Here is a 21,458-nt window from a genome sequence, read left to right on the forward strand (position 1 = left end):
CTTAGTGTCAGATCTATAACCCTACTGTTGCAAATCTCAAAGATGGATTCATCACCATTATTTAGAATATTCAGGTTTGAGTACACCAAATATTTTGCTGACATTTCACCTTCTGGATCCATGTTAGGTGGATCCCTTGTCACCACGGCATGGCACGTCCTCGGGTTGCGGATGGAGGAGATGCCCTCCAGGTGTGGAGGGTAGCTGAAAATATATTGAATAAGCAGTTGCAGACAGCAGACAAGGGGTGGTCCTCCAGCTTACGGGTCAGGCGTGGGGCTAACAACTCCTCGCTGTAAAAAATAAGCTTGTTACGAACATTTGTAAGAAGCCTCGGACCCGGACAGATACCTTGGCTCAGGATAGGGACCAGTGGAGGGCTCTTGTGAACACGGTAATGAACCTTCGGGTACCATAAAATGCTGGGAAGTTCTTGAGTAGCTGCACAATTGGCAGCTTCTCACTTGGCCCCTATTATAAATCAAAAGTTTCTGAAGGGCTCCATCCACTTCACCCACAGCAAGTTTCTGGCACAGAAGTGCCATAGCTGCCTTACTATGATGTAGGTTGAAGAGTTTCTTCCTTCTATACTTGTAGGTATCTCTTTACTGAGGAGCTGCTATGATTTTTTTCTTTACATTTGTATTACCTTTGGTAACAATTACAGTCCCATAAGTAAAGGGGATACATCACCACATTGTGTCTCATAAGGGTAGAAGGCATAAATACAACAGGATGCTTCCTAGAGCCCAAAAGGGATCGTTCATGACGTCATCTCTGCCCCAGTGCCACAGTCCTTGGGACGATGCCTCAAACCTTGGCTTCAGTGAGCTGGAGTAGTGTGTGTCAAACGTTGGATGTTACCGAAGTTACCCCATTCCATGAGAGGATTCTCTAGTACAACTGTCTTTACATTTTGGCCACACAGATGATGGTTTCATACTGCTTTACAATGCCTTACAAAGGAACATCACTTTCAGTATTTGTCACATTTATGAATCACTACGTAACATTTTTATTTTGCAAGACAAGAAAAATGTACTGATACACTCATCTCCTTTTTCCAGTTTCATTAAACAGAATATACGTGGTACATTATAATACTTACACTATACATAAGCAATATATGATTTTATATGAAAGCCTCAAATCTTACAATATATGATTTAATTGAACACAGACAAACTAGTCAGTTAATAGTATTACCCAGGGTAAAATCAAGCTCAAACTTTAATATACAAAGTTTGAGCTTAACCTATGTATAAAAAACCTGCCAATCTGGATTCATACAGTACTAAGCCAAAAATCGCTGCTTAGTACTGCATCTGATAGCAGTCCTTACCACACCATAGTGAGACATTTCTTTTGTTCAGAAAACCTCTCCTCAATGCATGAGGTAATGTTTTGCTGAGAAATGTTTTTAAAACGTTCTAACCAAGAAAAATACTTATTCCTAGAGCTTGGCCAATTCTGCTCGCTGGACTTTATATAGGAAAAGATACTGACTACAGATCTGTGTAGATCTGGCTTACAAATTAAATGCTGTATTTCTAAATTTATATTCTTAAGGTCATTAGATTTACTAATGTTCACCATAGTACAGTACACAGTCCTGATTAAATTTGCTGCCCATCATATGTCTTGTCACAATGCACAGCAAGATGCTTACTCCCTGGTTACACTGTGCTTTCATGCTCCATAGTGAAATATTTATAACCTGAATGATGATGATGATGTACTGACTGCAGAGGTTATTTACTATGAAATGGTGTAACAAGATAATGTGTGATGAACTGGAAAGGGTTGGGAGGGAAGCAGTAGTCACTACTCCAACGAACGTACTATTTGCTTGAACTGGCTGAGGAACAACACAAAATTCTAGTCTCGGGATGGTCTGTAATCTGGTTGACATACAAAATGTCTACCCTCTGAATACAAATCAGGTACATCAGCGCTGCGCAAATGTGATGTTCCACAATGAACTACAAATAAAAAGTATTTAGAGATTTAATAACTTTATTCACTAAAGCTGCAAGTACACACCTTGCTTAACTAAACATTTTAATAAGGTTCAAAGGTAACAATTAAAATTTACATTCAAAATAGTTACAATGTAATCAATGCAAGCCCATATAAATTTGTGGACAGTCTGCATAAGGCATATTGTTGGGCATGGCAGAAAATGCGTAACATGTTGAAATGCAAACAATGAACAAGGAAAGCTGCAAGCATGAACAACTTATTTCCTCACATATTTTAAACATACAACTCTCAATATAAAGACTCTAGAAATATTTGGTAATTTAACTGATATTCATACATAATCAAGCGTCAAGGAATTACAGTGGTCTGCTGAAACTGCATACCTTAAAATAAAGACAAAAAGTACCAACACTGACCGACCAACTGGATGAAGCAAAGACAATGCATGTAGAAATGAATGTTTTTTAACTTCCTTCCACAACTGCTGGGTTGTAACTGCCACTGAATGATGTAATCCTATACAGGTAGTAACATCCAGAAATAACATGAAGCCACTAACAGAAAATTGTTTATATTCATTCAACTTTATTTATGATGGAAAAAGTTTTAAACAGTTTAGATCCATAAATACATACCTAAAAATGTGCACACTCTAAAAAGACAACAATTAATTCTCTTTATGTATATTACATGAAAAGAATTCCAGGTGTCTGTATTTTTTTGAGTATATCAGGTTTTCTCCAAAAACATTCCTCAGTCTCACATATACAGCACTGAAAAGACATTTACAATAGTGACACAGGAATATTTCAAGAAATGAAATATGGCCATTAATGTCCTTAAATAATGGCCAGAAATAACTGCTGAATTTCCATTCTCACAGAGCTTCACAAACTTTTCATTGTTTGAACAATTATAAAAGCTATGGGCTATGCATGAATACATCATCCTACAATGATAAACCATTGGTATAGTATATAAACAATTTCCTGCTTTAACTTTCTGAATACACAAAGGTACACCAGTAAGTTTAATTCTGTGAAACATCAGCTTAATGATGAACACCCAAATGACAGTCAATGAATACTTTAGCTGTAAACCTTTGAGTCAAACTCTTTACTTCTAATTCAGAGATGTTCTTATAACATATAGGTAAGAAGGTATTATTATGGCTATTATTTTGTATTTCTTAATTTTAACTCTTACTACTGCAAGTCAGTTTACAAGCAAACCAAAAAAAAATCAGTCTTTTCTCATGTTCCATATTTGTGAGGTTGTCCAATTTTCTTTCATCTACAGTGTCATTAAAAATCAAAACCTTGCACACTAAAAATATGATTTTCTACACCATCTAATCCAGACAATTCTGAATTGCATCTTTCATTTGCACACATCTCTACCCTGTAATGTACCAGGGCACCGAAATGGAACCAACAGTGAGCATTTTCTTTTGATGACTCCACTAAATGACCAAAGAAGTTGCAATAAAAGTGTTTTTGAAACAGAGAAATCAACTGGAAGAGTTAAATATCACCATATTGCAAGAAGGATATGAGAAGAAATGCTTATTATGTGATACAATTAATCTGTCAATGATGTTCACTTCATATAGATTGCGCTGTGTTCCACTCAGGTGAATATTCTTAAAAATTGAAATCTTTCGTCTTGGAATAATGAAACAAATATATAAAAGCAACAAGCGATGCCTGAGCAAGAAGAGTATCAATAATGAAACTTATTTCAAATTTTTAGATTGTCTTCTCATTTCCATCCTGCAAAAACTATTACTGACTCAATCAGGTATTGTAAATCTGACTTTGAGTTTTGCTTTTAGGTATTTTAACTATAAGTATCAATCTTGCTGCAGTGTGTGTTCCTAATGCTTAGATGGCATCAATGTCCAAGTCATCTTCCCCATCTTCATCATGATCAACAAGAGGCTTTGTTTTAACAATCTGCTTTGGCTGTTCTTTCAATGGAGATGCTTTAGCACGGTCATCATATTCAATCTGGCAAAACAAAATTGACAATTTATGAATACCATTAAGATTGTAACCAAGCACAATCACTAACCAGAATGAATAATGAAAATGACTGAAATCAAAATGATTGCTGTTGACTCATGCAATCATTTTCTGAAATGTGAAGGCATACTAAGTGTTCTTTGCCATATCCTTACAGCTACTGAAATGGATCACTATTAGAATACACAATGAAACTGTGGTAGACTGAATATGGCTTACAACACAGACTTCGTTATGGAGAGAAAAACCACTGGAATTGTCACTTTATTAGTACTGAATGCATGGAAAACCAATGCATAAAACGGGGGTTTTTTTTTTCTGGGAATGTTCATCATAACAGGTGATTCCTAACTAGCAGCTACTTTTTCCCCGTTTTGCACCAACCATATCTGCAGTCTCGTTCTGTAAGTTGTGTAGGGCCAGCAGCCTGTACATGTCCCATTTACCCACCCTTATCTGGGAGAAAGTCTGCATTCCAGAATCTGTGAGCAACTTACCCCTTCCAAGTTTTAACCACTGAGCAATGTAGGTTACATAACATTCACTACACCATGCACATCTCTCCTTCCTTCCACACAGGTTTCCCCTTCCTCTGGCCTAGGTGGCATGATGATGTCACAGAACACAACTACATCTACTATACAGCAAAGCCAATGAAGGCTGATAAGACACTGCTCAAAGCAAGACACAGATTTCACCTTAGTCTTAACCTCAGCACCAGAAGTCCAGGGCAATAGATCAGTGTATTTGATACACTGATTTCTAAGAATATGCTGATTCTGGCTCTGTGTCATCAGAAATACAGGAATAATTCTGGATTAAGCAGGCTGACATTGGTAGACAGTGAAACCTGTTTAAGATAACACTGCTACCGGCATTTTCCCTCCTTAAACTTCAAAGCAATTTTTTTTTCCTGTAACATTTACTAGTATACATATTTCCCATTTAAAAAGATTTCCCGCCCAAAAACATGTAACACAAACCTAATATTTAACTTTTTTATTTTCATTAAGCATGTGCTTAACTTCGTAAGTTTAATTTGCTGCTTCAGTTCAACTGTAACTGATAAACTACCGTACATCAGATTAACAATGAATGGGAATCGTAATCTGACAAAATGGGTGCTGAAATAAAATATGACCTTGCCAGGAACAGATAACAAGATTTATCATAAGAAATAACAAGTTTGTTGAAAGAAATAGTGTATGTTCTTGAGAATGAGCATCTGAGAAGGATCTGAGCCAGTGCACTGAGAGAGGGAGAGGAATAATAAAATCATCTTAACCCATGTGATGTGTGTGCAGAGATTTTATGCTTGGCATCCAAGCTCCACATATGTGCCCTAATGAAGCCTTTAGTGGATATTTAAACAGGCAGTGAAATAAGGGACAGTCCATCTGATAAGCCTACACCCGACAGAGATGCAGTGCCCACACACACGACTGAAAGGAAACGTGATGTATTTTGATGTATTTCACATGTACACCTGTTATTTCAAGGTGCACATCTCATAAATTTCTTATGTAAAGTAATTAATCTGAATGCTGTATTTCAGAATCCTGCTGCATTGTGGCATCATTTTTAGGTCGTAAGTATTCCGTCTATATTGCAACAAAGTCAACCTTTTATAAAATACACTAAAATATATTTAATACATTAAAAGTGTTTGTTAAATATTTTAAATGTCATTAACTATATACATATATTCATTTCTTGTTCCTATATGTTTCAGCCGCACATGGGCCATGATCAGGCAACACTTTTTACTGGGGAGACCACTGCACTGTACACTTTGTCTTCTGTGCCCAATAAGTGTTGCCTGATGATGGCCCATATGTGGCCAAAACATGTAGCAACAAGAAATGAATATATAGTGTTAATGACATTTAAAATATTTAACAAACACTTCAATGTATTAAATATATTTTAGTGCCTTTCATGAAAGGGTGACTTTGTTGCATTACAGACAGAATACTTGTGATCAAAAGATGATTAATCTGAAATTACCTCTTCAAGCTTTACTGATAAGAGGATTTCACTTTATATCAGCATGCCACTCAATGAATCAAAATGTCTTCTTACTATCTCTAATCGAAGTATTATCATTTTAATGTCTTTGCCAATACTCTTGCAGCTAGCTTTTAATATGCTATCACCACCAAAAATAACTAAACTTTTACAATCTTGACACATAAGCTAACATGAAGTTAACATTGAATTCATCTTACTTTACTTACCTGTTACCTGATTAAATACAGTGGTATGGTTCACATGTTACAAGCAGATACCTTACAGCAATAAAAATGAAGATGATTAACAATTAATTTGGAGACAAATGACTATATGGAGAGAACAAGTAAGGCAATATTTATGAAAAAGCAGTAGGTAAAGACTAGACACTGACACAAAAGAACTGCTTCTAGGATAAAGAAGACTGGAAAGTATTAGATCAAAAGATGATCCAAGCTGATGGAAAGAACAGTGAATTACATTAGAATCTGATTAGAAAATTAATTCACAGATTAGTAAACACTTCTTTATCTCATGAAAGTCCATTTAATGTCAAATTAAATTTGAGAGTAATTATGAATGAACGAATTAAGAATATAAGGCAGAAAGTGGCTAAGGCTTATTTTACAGTACCACAGTGCACAAAATGCGAGTTCTGCACCACACACTGTCAAAAATTAACAAATTTCATGTACTTACTTCCAGATCATCATCTTCTTCCTCATCTTCACTATCTGTGTCATCTTCCTCTTCTGCCTCTTTAAGCCACTTGATGAAAGGCTCTGCCTTGGTGTGGATCTCCTGGCTCAACTCTCGGCTCACATACTTCTTACTAACTTTCCCTGCCCACTCCAGCAGAACTTTCTCCTCCAGAATATCAGCATCATAGAACATCTGCAAACAATTTACAATACTGTATTGAAGCACCCAATTTCAGCTCTCACTCCACCTTCTCTGTGCAACTTCATCCCTATATTAAAATTCACACTTCAAAAGCTCTTTGTCTCTTACTATTATTTACTTAACGCTACATGTTTCGGCCTAACATGCCTTTATCAGGTGTATAAGACTGTAGATGAAAACTGCTGCTCTGTTGTTACACTGTTGTATTTTGCATGTTACAAGTAACGTACAAGGTTGTTCAAATATGACCTGGACTGATTTCTTTTTTTAAAAAACCATAATTGCCAAACACTTACTAGCACATGTCAGTCTTCAACGTACTCCCCTCCAGAGTCAATACATTTTTTCCAACGTTCTGGAAGCATTCTGATGCCCTTTCCAAAGAGGCTTGTGGTTGGCGGTGTATCCACTCCAGAACAGTTTGGATGACGGTGTCGTCCACAAACCATATGCCTTGCAAGTCTGATTTGAGACTTCCGAACAGGCAGAAATCACTTGGGGCCAAATCGGGACTGTATGACGGATGTGTCAGAAGGTTCCATTTCAATTTCCGGAGGGTTTGCATCGTTGTTTTGGCTGTATAGGGGCGTGCATTGTCAAGAAGGAAGGCTACCCGCTTTCCACATGTCTTCCACTCGGATCAGATCTTTTCCTTCACGTCTGTTGCCAGGAGGTCTGAGTAATAAGCTGCATTGACTGTTCTGGCATCTGTCAGAAAGTCTACATGGATAACCCCCTGCCAGTCCCAGAAGAATGTTGCCATCACTTTTCCTGCCGAATGGCTCTTCCGCGCTCACTTGGGTTTGGGAGAACTGGTATGCCACCACTCGCGTGATGACTGCTGGGACTCGGGAATGAAGTTGTGCACCCATGTTTCATCGATGGTCACAATAGACTTCAAAAATGCATCACCTTCATCTTCAAACTGCTGTAGGAGATGACTGGCAGCTTGCATGCACACCATTTTGTTCACGTCCGTCAAAGTGTGTGGTACCCACCATGCATTCACCTTGCGATAGTGCAGGTGGTATTTCACAATATCTTCTGCACTACAAACACTGATGGACACCATTGCTCCAAGTTCCTTGATAGTGATCCGCCTATTCCCATGAATAAGTGCGTCTGCACGATCAATGTTTGGCTCGGTGATGGATGTTCACAGCCAACGATCATGCGGTTCATTCTCCACGCGTGCTCTGCCCTCTCTGAAGCACTTACACCACTCAAACCCACAGGTCTGTGAGAGACACTCTTCATACTGTTGTTGGAGTCTGTGGTGAATTTCAGCGGACAGGATGTTTTCTCCAATGAGGAATTTGATCACAATGCATTGTTCCAATCTCAGCAATACCTTCTGTTCGCTCATCGCTCTAGCAACTCCCAGGCAGGGCTGAACAGGTTCTAACCCAAACAGGGGGGGGGGGNGAGGGAGGGTGGAGGTTGTGGCTTCACTTTCTCAAGGTTGCACAGCTGCTGCACAGTGCAGCTTGTTTACACACAAATCAGTCTCGGTCATATTTGAACCACCTTGTAATACGCTTATAAAATATTTGCACATGTACTACTGGCATGAAAAAGCATCCCAGCATTTCATTAGGAACATCACACTGTATTGGAATGAACAGTTCACTATCCACTGGATTAGTGATGTTGGTCTACTAAACTGACCACCACATCCACTGGATCTCAGCCCCTTAGAGCGTATTGGATAACCTAAAGAATGTGAAGTGACACAAGACAAAATTCCTTCAGCATATTTCTGGTGCTGCTAAACACATTAACAATGTGGCATTTCCTTGTTAGTTTACATGTTCCCTAGTTAAACGAACCAAGCTGTGTGTCCAAGTTGATGGCACATATTTTGAACTGCTTTAAGTGACATAAACTAAATGAGATCAGTTTATCTTATCCCTTTCCCACTAAAAAGTTTATTTCCAGTAATAAATTCAAAGTCAACCTACATTTCAAATGCCTGCAGTTCCAAAACCCTTGAGAACAGGACCCATATTTACATAACATTTCAGCAAATAATGTGACTGAAGAACCCTGATCTAAAGACCACTGAATATAAAAAGGCTTATTTTTGGACAGATTTTATTCATGTGCCTGTATCTAGTTAGCCAAGAAAGCATACATGTTAGAATGCAAAATGTAAAAGGCCAACTTGTTTGGTCAAAATGAAAATGTATAAATTAGGAGACTACATGAAGACAAGAGATTGCATTATTGTTCATACCTATTTAACGTATTATTTGTGGCCAAAAGTTGGAGTTAAAAGTATGGAATATAATTCCTTTCCTAAAATATCTTGTCTAAAGAAAGGTGTGCAAATTATGTGAAGGCATCAATTCCTCAAACAAACATGGTACTTAAAGATTTTGAAATCATCCTGCAAGGCTTGCATGTTTGTGGTATCTGAGATTTATATGTAAAAGTTTAAAAACGTATCATTAGAACTAAAATAACCTTGAATATTCCAGGCACTTTTGGCAGAAGAGCATCCTTGTGCAAAGCAATCACCTGCTCAATACCGCCAATCAAGTACTTCTGAGCTTTTGGATCCTCGTGAGTGAAACGCAGAAACAGGATGCGGTATTTCTTCACCTGTGAACATAAGGTCAATTGGTCATCAAGCCACATGACAGGCAATAGTGTCAAGAGTGGTTTTCTAGGATGTCACAACAAGCTGTCAGGAAGCCTTATCTATGAAATTACATGGCATCACAACCCAAAAGACTGTAAAGAACATTTGCTGCTTTGAGAACTTTAAATTTCAACACATGGCTAATTCTGTATGTCAATAATTCACTATTTAGCAACTACACAGGAATTCACTGTATCATGCTGGGTTCCTCTCTTTTCATTTTTAAGCTGGTTATTCCACAATGCTGTCACTACCAAGACTTGCACAACTGGATATGTTAGAAGCTGGAAGTTTTGTGGTGAAGTTTATTTAGACTTTAGGCATTACCAAATGCCACTGTGATCTGAAGTCATCAAACTGCTGGATCTTCATTATCAATACCTTATCACTGGCAGTAAAATGAAATCCTGCGTCATGAGCACTTCCATTTATGAAATGGATTCATTCATGCCTGCCAGACAGACAGAAGATAATGAGACCATAATGGGAGAGATTGGAAAGGAAATGGTCTCTGTTTCTCTAATGATGAGAAACATGCCAACTACTTTAGACATATTTTAAAGATGATCACATTTTTTAACTAAATTTCATGACAAATTATGAAGTACTCATAGCAGTGTCACATTAAGAGACATTTGTGCTTACAAGTATAGCAGAAGAAACATGGGAGGACAGAAAGCTTCTGCCTTTCCTTCCACTCGAGCTTCCCATATGTCCACGAAACACTTCACAAAACAGAGGGGACCTCAAAACAGATTAGCACAAACATGTATGGCAGGTAAGAAAAAGAGGTGAAGCTAGGTTCACAAATACTATAACTGTATATACAACAATAGAATTTATAAACTTTGGAGGAATTCATAAAAGCTGAAAACTGAAAAGGAGGAACAGTTTATTTACAGCACAGTGAACTATTTCCCCATCATATTAAACCAAGGCACATCCTATAATCCTCAAACAAAACCCTGCTTATACGTCTATATAACTAAAAATGTAAATGTTCGTTTGTCTCTGATCGAAGATCTCCGAAAGTTCTTCACCGATTGCTTTGAAATTTTGACACAACATTGCATTCAAATATGCGCGTTTTTTATGTACCTATTATATAGATGTCACACCTGTGACAGGTAAAAACATGTCACATGTTCCGAATCCAGCAGTCATTTCCATAGTAATGCTAGAACAGTTGCATAACAACAAACGTGTTTACCCGGAGATGAGAGGATAAGAGGTACATTCGAATACGTGCGTTTTTTTATGTACCTGTTATATAGATGCCACATGTTCCGAATCCAGCAGTCGTTTCCATAGTAACACCAGAACAGTTTCATAGGATAAGAGGTTCCGTTGCGTAACAACGGATGAAACCGGAAAGTATACTTCCATGGAAACGCAATAACAGTGGGCCGTTGCATAGGAATTGCCGAAACAACAAATGTGTTTCCCCAGAGATGAGAGGATAAGAGGTTCCGTTGTGTTACAACAGATAAAACCAAACACTTCTACGGAGTGTTCTGTTGTCCATCGAATCCCAACAGATCGTTGTCTAGGAATAATCGCAGCAGCGAGCACACAACACGTGAAATCGAACCCTGGGCGAAAGTGCCCTCTATTGCATCCTAAACTAGGTTATAACAGTCCAGCTCCGAAGAGTTTTTTGGTGATACTGGACGTGATAATAATTGTACTTGCTGCTGTAAAAGTGAGCGTTCAATAACTTATTCGCTGAATCCGAGACGTACGTGGAAGTTATTTGTCGCTCTGAATAGGAGACACGTGACCACAACAACGTTACATAGGTAACATGCGACATATTCTTATTATCAAAGTACATGTAAATAATGCAACAATTTAAAAGACATCAAGAACATGTCACTCACTAAAAATGTATTTTAAGACTTTATGATGTTAAAATCATGTGTGACATATGTCACACCTGTGACAGGTTGGTTGCTTGTTAAAATATTAATTGTACTCAATATTAACATACTGTAACATGTTATACGTCGTTCATTTCGTGAGTATAGTTAATTTTTCATAGTTTTTCATTTCGTTTTCTTAACTGTTCTCCTTATTTTTCAGTGCAATTGGCGGTGGGAGTGAGCTGTGTTGATTGATCTGCGTTTGAATTGAAATATTTTGTTAGTATTTTTTATTTTTGTTTGTTTCTTTGTGTTCCAGTTCGTGTTCTTTCCTTTTTTAATGTTTTGCATTTTTATATGTTTTTGTTATAACTTTCTTTCTTCTTCTTCAGTGCAATCAATCTGCTTTAGTTCATCCAAATAATGCCTCGCAGAGGATCAAACTTAGGTTGTCGCACTCGCGGAGCGGAAGCAATTCACTCGATCTGCCACAGCAACGTGTGGCCGGGTACAGCTAGTAATAACATAAAAACTTTCCAGTACAAATTCTCTATTGTTCCACAAATCATAACATGGGAAACTGTTAGAATCCACAAGGTACTTTTTGCATTTCTACATGTTTACAGAATAAAATGCAAAGCACTGAATCACTAAAAATGTGTCACAGACTTCATACCACCTGCTTGTAAGGCTTGCATTCCTTTTGTACAGATGAACAAAGAGTTGCCACGGCCCTGCTTCCAGCTAGACTGTCAAGACTGAGACTGACATCATTAAGTTCTACATAATTTGTTACAGTGTTCCATCAGTGAAAGTTGAGGGCCGCAACAATTTCATTGCATATGAGGTTCACAGAGCAATAACTATGAAGAGTTTTATAGTCCGGCATATAACGTTCTGCTTAGTGCCCACTTCATCCTGGTGTCTCGCTTAGATCATTCTTCAAACTGAAGGTGGAGGAAACATGTTCCTCCAAAATGTCAACCGACTTTCACAGGACTACACAGCATTATACCCAGATGACAGAACTCTTCAGTAACAATTTTACTTGGAAGGATATTTTTTATATAACAAAAATGATATCCCCACTGTAATACAAACTATATTCAGTATTAAGCAGGGAATGCAATGGTCTCCAGAAATACATACTTCACTATATACTGCAATCTTCCACTAACACATAATTAGTTTCCTCACAATTACTGAAATCTTTAGAAAGAAAGGAACTAACTTTCTTTATCACTCTGAAACTGTCATACCTGTGTATGAATGTTCTGATCAAAGAGCAATTCAGCTAAGACAAGTGGTGCTTTGGACTTGATCTCCAGGCGCTCAGCCTCAGCAACCAACTCCTTGTGAGCATTATTCTCCATCAATTGACCAGCATCACGTCTGATCTTGCTGAATTCATACAGCAAGTCCATGCGTTCCTTCTCTGTCTTCTCAAGGTCATCAGTAATGGTCATTCCTTTGGCTCCATCAGTGAGCTCTTGCAGGCGAGCTCTAACAGCTTCCTCTGATACTTCTGCCGCCCACTTTCCATCATCCTCATCCTGTGGCACACAAAATTTATCCATAATAACTAAACATCTAACAAGGTTCAGTGAAACCTCCCATTAAAGACGAAATAAAATCCCCTTGGGCATTCAGCCATGTTAATATGCAATAAGCCTGAGAAGACTTCATTATATTTAGTCAGCATGAAGACTTCGTATTTTATATATTCCATACAAAATTCCCTAGCAGTACAATGGACTTGAGAAATAAAGTAAGGAAAATGAAAAATACAGAAACAAGGAGACAACTGGGAGGGCCATATACACTGATCCTAAATTAGGAAAATTTAAAGAAATAAACATTAACTGGGGATTTCACTGCAACTAGCTCCAAATGCCTTCTTTTACACAACCGGCAGATTCAGTATGATCTTTAAGAAAGCCTGTCACTGGACCCTATCTTGAAATAGTTCTATCCATATGAGATCTGAGGTTCTCAAAGCAGTGAAGATGAAGAATGCTCTCTCTTCACATGCAACACAACTGCAGTCTGGTAGAAATTACTGGCATTTCAGAGGAATATCAGTAAAATTCTATGACTATGAAGAGTACTATCTTCTGACATGTGACACTAACACAGTCTTGCAGAAGTTACAGACACTTTGGACCAATGTCAACAAATTTCTACCACACCACAAAACATGGTATATTTCATGGATCAATCTACTTCAGACTTCAATGTATTTTTTTACAAGACCTATTTTAATGTTTTTCTCCAACCCATACTAACAATTTACATTTTAATTTCCAGCTGTTCCTATGTGTGGTATATGCCCAACCCATCTTACAGTAGTGTGCAGATCCGTTACTATTGGACAACCACATGACAGGCAAATCTACCAAATCGATTTCTAGGCTATGGCTTATTAAAATCATTCCCGTTGTTAGGTAGCAGATTCTTAATAAAGCACCAGCACAACAATGGAAGAGCTATCTTTTCTATGTGGCCTGTGCCAAGAGGTCATAAGCAAGACAAAGTCTGGAGGTTGGTCAGTTGTTAGTTCTATATGGGAGTCTGTGAAGAGAGGACTTGGATGTGTGAAGCTGAAGAGTCTCCACTGTTAAAATCCATTACCCAGGAAATGTCTAGTGAAGACACTGCAGGCTGGAGAAGTCTTAGTGGGTGGTGATTTATGAAGTGTTGAAATCAGTGATAGTGTTATAGTTTTTGGGAGTTATGACCTGGTAAGCGGTTAATAAATTGAGTCGCCAATTGAAACCTCATCTATAATCACTAGTGCACATGACATTATTCTTACTAATATAACATGAACCAGAAAATGTAGCTTAACACAGATAACATATTCACTGCCTATGACAACACATTTCAAACAAAGTGTGTGGATATCCCAGTACTGATAGCCCCTCTACCTCACAGTTAATTGTATGCATATTTAACCTCAGTCCAACAGATGTCCAGGTAAGACGATATTCTAGCAGCTGAGAGTACCAAGAATAGACTTTTGGGATGCAATGCTATTCAGTTTTGTAGATAAATACCTATTACCTACCTACTAAACAACAAAGCATCATATCCAAAAAGACTGTAGTCAAAATGGCATCCAACTGAAACACTATATAGTACAAGTCATGAGGCATGCAAACATGCAAAACTTTTGACATGAATTTGGTATAAACATTTTCCAAATCAAAGAAGTTTGTGTCAGTCTAACCCTAAAAAAATCAGACGATTTTTTTGGGAACCAAGACAATTTCAAGGGAAGTGCCTGTTAATCATTCTTAAGTTTGGTAACCCTGCCTAAGTTAAAAGTACAGTTTTACTGCACATACGTTAACAGTGAATATCTCATCCATTGAATAATTTGAACTGTATTTTCTGGGACACAAATGTCCATTTTATGCAGTTTGTGGAACTGATTCTGTCCCTTCTACAATTAAACTAACAAGTTGTGACAAAAATACTTACATTCTCATCTGCCAGTCTGTCTGGAGCCTCAACGACCTGTTCATTGCTGTCATTATCAGAGGAGCGACCACCATCTTCAGTTCCATTAGTTCCATTAGACTCACCATTTGCCTTCTTTGAGCGTTTGCCTCGTTTACCTTCTGTTAAAGATGATCCCTGTGCAGCTGGATTCAAATCTAAATGGAACAAAACCAACATGGTTTCAGCTACTGTTATACACATTCTCAAAACATTTAAAACCCTATCATTATTCATTCTTTATTCAAAGACTTCCCAAGCAAGTGAACATTACAAGATCCAGAGAGCATTTGGTCAATTCTACAAAAACTTTCCCAACTCATGGAGGAGGTCGAATGCACGAACAGTGGAAGAAGGCTAACATGACTAATGTTATTCTTTACATCACTGTGGAAAATCTCAAAGTGTTAACTTGATGAAAACTTCATAATCCTAATGAACTACATGGTTATGTGTTCTTTAATTTTAAAATACCTTCAGGTTCCCATATATTCATAAATGTATGATATGCTAAATACCATCTCATAGTCTGCCTTATACAAGTTGTCTTCATCAACCATCAGGTGTATTTTTATAATCATAGATGATCCTTCTTTAAGCATATCATAGTACACTCCAAAAGTTACAGCAAAGTCTCACCATATAAAATTGGACACTGGATGGGTAGTCATTACATCATTCTCAAGGCCATTTAACTTAACATTTTGTGGACCAGTCACAAAATATTATGCTTTTCACTTTTAAACGTGGTGGACTGGTCGCATAATATTATGATTTTAGGACATGTTATGTTGCAACACATTATACCTTGCACTGGCGCCATGTAGATGAATAACTGGTGCGTAACAGACTTCCTGAATGTTTGCTTAGTAGTCAGTAACATGACCTCACTGTTTTCCTATCCCACTCCAAAGGAAAATGCCTTTGTTCGTCTTCAAGCTCTATGTACCAGGCAGGAAGTTAGTAGTGCAATATGGATCAAGGACAAAAGCGGCTGAAGACCAAGCGATCTCTCGGAGAACAAGAAATATCTGACTTGTTCTCCGATGAGCTATCTGACATGCCTTGTGAGATGTGTAGCGATAGTGACTCAGACAGTGGCAGTGACAGGGGACAACAAATAATTGTGGTCACAGACAGTAAAAGTGACAGCAGCTTCGACAAAAATGCGGGTAGTAACATTGTGGGGACTGCCACATGGGAAAAAGTAGACAAAACGCTTACTGTGGGACAGTTTACTGGAAATCGGGGGGAGGGGGGTGAAACAAATGGGCTACAGACCAGATGGTGGCGGCAGAACAAGAGTCAGACACAGACTTAGTGCGACTGGGCCCATCAACTCCCACCCCATGCAGGCCTCATGTGGACCCCTCTGGGCGACTCTCGGGTGATATGCGGAAACATGCCCTCATGAAAACTGTGAAGAGTAAACATTCCAAGGGGAAGCATCCTTCTAGGCAATGCTGTGTTTGCACAGTTCACAAAAAAAGGAGTATGACTGTCTACATTTGCAAGTTCTGTGTAATGCCACTTCACAATTGGGAATGCTTCCATAAATATCACACTCTCAAGAACTTCTAGGAGCACTGGTAAGTGTTCTCCAAAAATTTCAGTTCATAAAATTAATTAGGAGAATTTATATTAATTTTTGAAGTGAACAGTGCACAAGTTAGGGTAGTAGGTTTAAAAATGCCGGTCCCCATGGTGATTTAAATATTTAAATTGCCGGTCCGTAAAGTGTTAATGATTCAGCCACTAATTACACATGATGAAACTGCTCACTTCAATGATGTCCTGTAAAGGTGACATGTCATTAGATATATTCCAGATGCCATGCCATATCTTTAAATAATTACATTCAAAGGGTTCAACATAGCAGCTGTAAGAAATCTTGAGGAAGAATAATAATAATAATAATAATCTTGAAATACAGTGGAACCTTGCTTAGCGAGCAACTCTCATAACGAGTAATTTGCATAACAAGCAAAACAAATTGTAAAAAATGACTCGCTTAATGAGCCACGAGAGGGGAAGTCCCGGATTGTGCGCTTGCTACATCGGTCTGTGTTTAGCACTTGTTCTGCTAGCATCTTAGTGTCACTTGTGATCACACATTTTTCCAAACTTGTGTTCAGACATATTATTTGTGATTTTTTTGTGCAAAGTTTAATAACCATTGCAAACATGTCCCCAAGAAGAAGCCGCAAAAAGACAGCCATAAGAGAATAAAAATAAACTCAGAAATGAAACGTAAAATCACTGAAAAGCAAAGAACGAGGTGTGAGCATGGCTGATCTAGCACGCACATACAACTGGTCTACATCAACGATTTGCACTATCTTCAAGAACAAGGACAAGATTAGGGAGAGAGATGATTCAAAGGGGGTGACAAGAATATCTACACAACAGTTACGTATTCTCGATGATGCTAAAAGGTTGCTCCTCATATGGATAAACGAAAAGCAATTGCAAGGCAACACAAGAACTTCATTTGTGAGAAGGCGAAAGTGATTTTCGCCAACCTCGTTAAGAAGACGCCAGGATCATCAATGGCCGAAGAAGAAGCATTTAAGGGAAATCATGGAGGGTTCGAGAAGTTTAAGAGAAGAACCGGCATCCACAGCGTTGTAAGGCACGGTGAAGCAGTAAGCTCCGACACAAAGGCAGCAGAGAACTCCATCAGCGACTTCAAGAAGCTTGTAGATTCTGAGGGTTACCTGCCGCAACAGGTTTTTAATTGTGACGAGACAGGTCTCTTCTTGAAAAAGATGCCGAAGCAAACCTATATAACAGCAGAGGATAATGCACTGCACGGCCATAAGCCAATGAAAGACCATCTCACGCTGCTATTTTGTACCAATGCAAGCGGTGATTTGAAAATTAAACCGCTGCTTGTTTACCATTCAGGAACTCCACGAGCCTTCAAGAAGTGTAAAGTTCAGAAGAGCAGGCTAAATGTGACGTGGAGGTCCAACAACAAGGCTTGGGACCTTTTTACTGATTGGATCAATGAAGTGTTTGGTCCTTCTGTGAAAAAATATTTGCTTGAGATGAATCTGCCACTCCATGTCTTGCTTGTTATGGATAACGCTTCTGCCCATCCTCCAGACCTACAAGATAACCTCCTTGAAGAATTTAAATTCATCAAGATCTAGTTTCTGCCTCCCAACACCACTCCGTTACTCCAGCCTATGGACCAGCAGGTTATTTCTAACTTTAAGAAGCTCTACACTAAAGCACTCTTTGAGTGTTGTTTTGAGGTGACTGAAGGGACCAATCTCACTCTCAGAGAGTTTTGGAAATATCACTTCCACAACGTTGCCTGCCTCAAGATGATTGAAAGGGCGTGGGAAGGGGTTACCAAGAGAACCCTCACTTCTGCTTGCAAGAAGCTTTGGCTGGAGATCGTTGTCGAATGTGACTTTGAGGGGTTTGAGATAGTACGTGTGGAGCCTGTAGTCAAGGAGATTGTGTCTTTGGCCAGGATCATGGGGCTGGGGGTGGATAACAATGACACCGATGAGCTTGTGGAAGAGCACAGCCAAGAGCTGACCACCGAAGAGCTTATGGAGTTGCATTATGTTTCACAGCAAGAAGTTTTGGAGGAGAGTTTGTCAGAGGAGGAGGAGGAGGAGGAGGTAAAAGCAAAGCAACAGTCTTCTGGCGCAATAAGAGAAATGCTGAAAGCATGGGAAACTGTTGCATCATACACTGAGAAGCATCACCCCAATAAGGCAGTGGCTATGTGCGCTACAAATTTATTTAATGATAATGCTGTGTCGCATTTTCACCAAATTTTGAAGCATCGGCAAAAACAAATGTCTCTAGACAGCTTTCTAGTAAAAGAGAATTAGATATGCATCATAAATAATAAACTAATTATTTCAATTTTTTTTTCTGCAAATCAAATTCGTATTCCAGGCTGGTTCATTCCGCATAGAAGAAAAGATGAAGATGATTCACACTCCTTAACAATGTATATATATATATTTTTTTAATAAACGTTATACATAAAATTTTCTGAGTATTATTTTCAGCATGGAAAGCACTATCGTATTTTACATCAATTTACATGGGAAAAACTGTTTCACTTAACGAGTGTTCCGCATTACGAGTAAGATTCTGGAACGAATTATGCTCGTTAAGCGAGGTTCCACTGTATAGGTATAATAATGGATCTTTGAAAAACATAACATTCTTATTAATTTCATAATGAAAAATAGCACAGTTATTGGATGAAACATTTCTCATTAAATGACAAGTGATAAATTTGAGTATTTATAAATTAAGTAAATTGACTTTACATTAAGTAGTAGTAACATGATGTCAAATCTTTGAGGTCATGAAATATATATAGGATGTACTGGGAGGTTCATCCCAAAGTTCTAGCAAATGTTCCTTGGGTTAATTTGGGTTTAAATAATCAAACACATCCCATCTGAAGGTTAAGTGATACAGACAGGTGAAGTACTAAAGAAAATGAGTTGTAACACACTTATAATTGACCAAACTATTAAATACACAAAACAAAATCAGAGCAACTGTTCAAATATTCCTCCTTGAGAATCCATACACTTCTCAGGACATCAGTATTGACTGGGCAGCTGTAGCAACTGGTCTACTGGAGACTGTGTATGTGATCTGCCAATACAAAAATATTCTAATGTGGATGGAAAAAGAGTGTTTCTAGGTAATGAACTGTAAACAACCTTCAGTCGCAAAAGCCCACTCAACAATAGGGTGAATGTTTATAGTTCGTTGCTGGGCAACAGTCAGTGGGCCAATGGGCTAATGAGATGGCGATCAGGTGACTGGCTTTCTATGGAGTCCATGCCGCAACTGTTGCTATGCAATGTCGTGGTAAACACTCCTCTACAACACTAGAGACCGTTTTCTGTTGGTCGGTGTGGAGGCTATATAACGACAGTTAGAGAACAAAACAGATTTTAGTGTTTAAGTGACAGTGAGGAGTTCTCGGTGAAAAACAGCTAGGGAAAGTTCGTTGTGTGAAGACTGTGTGTGTGATTAGAAGACCTTATTCATGTGTAATGTCCATAGTGTTTTGATGTGCTAGTTTCTATGTTGAGCTCCGTTGCCAGAAGACAACTAGTGAAGACTGGGAATCCTAGTGTGTAATCAGTGATAGCACTGTATTTAAGTGTTATTAAGAGAGGTTGTAACCAAGCTGCCAATAAAACCCATCATTCTCGTCACGCGTACCATCCTACATGTGACAATATGAAGCAGTGCAGGTTTTGTGCTGTGGCCCAAAAAAAGTAATTGGCTGGGTTAAGTCTGGCAACCTCAGTGGCAAGATGTGTGGTCTGATATGACCTGTCCAAAAATTTGGAAAACAATAATGTACGTATTCCCACTCATATGAAGTATGAACTGTAAAGTGTGTATGAAGTGTGAACAAACTTGGCAATTAATTTCTCAAAAATAATTCATAACATGTTCAGTTAGATGGTGACCAAAGTGACTGGTCCTCTTAACTTATTCCTAAGCAAACAAATCCACACATGCACTGAGAATCTCCTCTGGAAGTAACTTTCATCAGATGTGGATGTACAGATGTTAATGTATGGACATTTCACATATTTCTACTGTCCTATACAAAGGAATCTTCATCCATGAAACAAATTACACTTCTCACCTATCAGTCTTCTTTGAGCCAATGACATAAACCCATATGCAGAGCAAGGACTCCAATTTGAAGATGATGAACCTTGCTCTCATGATATGAATACTGATTGGCTACAATTATGTTTGCCATATGCATATGCAGAATGTCACTGTGACCAGCAATTCTATGAATGCTTAATCATGGGCTCTACCATCTCAAGAATGTTTTCTGATACATTCACATTTGGCAATACTTCCCTTTCAGGTGGGGGAAGAGGGGTGGTGCCACATGTGCATGTGCACATGCACATACACTTAGAGACAAACCAATTTCAAACATCATTCAATGAACATTAACAAATATTTTTCTATTTGCAGTCCTTCCACTGAGAAAACATCTTTGTTACTTTTCAACAGCAGAATATGTACACTACCACTACAGAATTGGAACATGAAATGCAAAAGTCAGTTTTATGAGAGCACCTCACATTAATGCTGAAGGTAAATGTTATGATAACACTGAGCTAACAAAACTGTGCCACATAAACTATCAACTTTAACTAACTGGGGACTGGTTAGTACCAAGCATTAACCTGCACAGTGAGGTGCCAAAAAGCTTTTTACTCCATGTCAGAGAATTGCCACACATAATTTCAACAAAACAGACTATCTCATTTCCTTTAAAACTTCTCTTGTATCTCTGTAACTGTTAAATTTCGGGCAGCGGTATGTTTGATTACATTGGCTCAAACAATATTCCCTAGAAGTTTGGTAGAAGCTTCTGACATGTGCACAGACATGCACACATATGGTCATCTATGAACTTTAAAAGCACCCTGTTGAAAAGTAACAACATGGTGATCTCGCAAAATTCTGTGGTCATGTTGAGATCAAGACCAGATTCAC

The 21,458-nt window shown here is 38.3% G+C and overlaps 1 protein-coding gene across 3 annotated transcripts in view; it reads right to left on the bottom strand.

Annotated features, from left to right (window-relative positions):
- Positions 1-1,998: 1,998 nt before the first annotated feature.
- The window catches only part of LOC111871376 (eukaryotic translation initiation factor 5), a 102,946-nt gene continuing 83,486 nt past the window's right edge, over positions 1,999-21,458 (bottom strand). For all 3 annotated transcript variants that reach the window (XM_023864451.1, XM_023864450.1, XM_023864453.2), the window contains 5 exons: positions 14,910-15,085; positions 12,686-12,979; positions 9,387-9,524; positions 6,717-6,911; positions 1,999-3,992 (listed from right to left, as the gene is read on the bottom strand). In XM_023864451.1, the coding sequence (XP_023720219.1) occupies positions 3,867-3,992; positions 6,717-6,911; positions 9,387-9,524; positions 12,686-12,979; positions 14,910-15,085 (929 nt within the window). In that variant the 3' untranslated portion in view covers positions 1,999-3,866. The remainder of the gene's footprint in view (positions 3,993-6,716; positions 6,912-9,386; positions 9,525-12,685; positions 12,980-14,909; positions 15,086-21,458) is intronic.

Source organism: Cryptotermes secundus, unplaced genomic scaffold, assembly GCF_002891405.2.
Source record: "Cryptotermes secundus unplaced genomic scaffold, Csec_1.0 scaffold194, whole genome shotgun sequence".
In the NCBI taxonomy this organism is placed as follows: Eukaryota; Metazoa; Arthropoda; class Insecta; order Blattodea; family Kalotermitidae; genus Cryptotermes; species Cryptotermes secundus.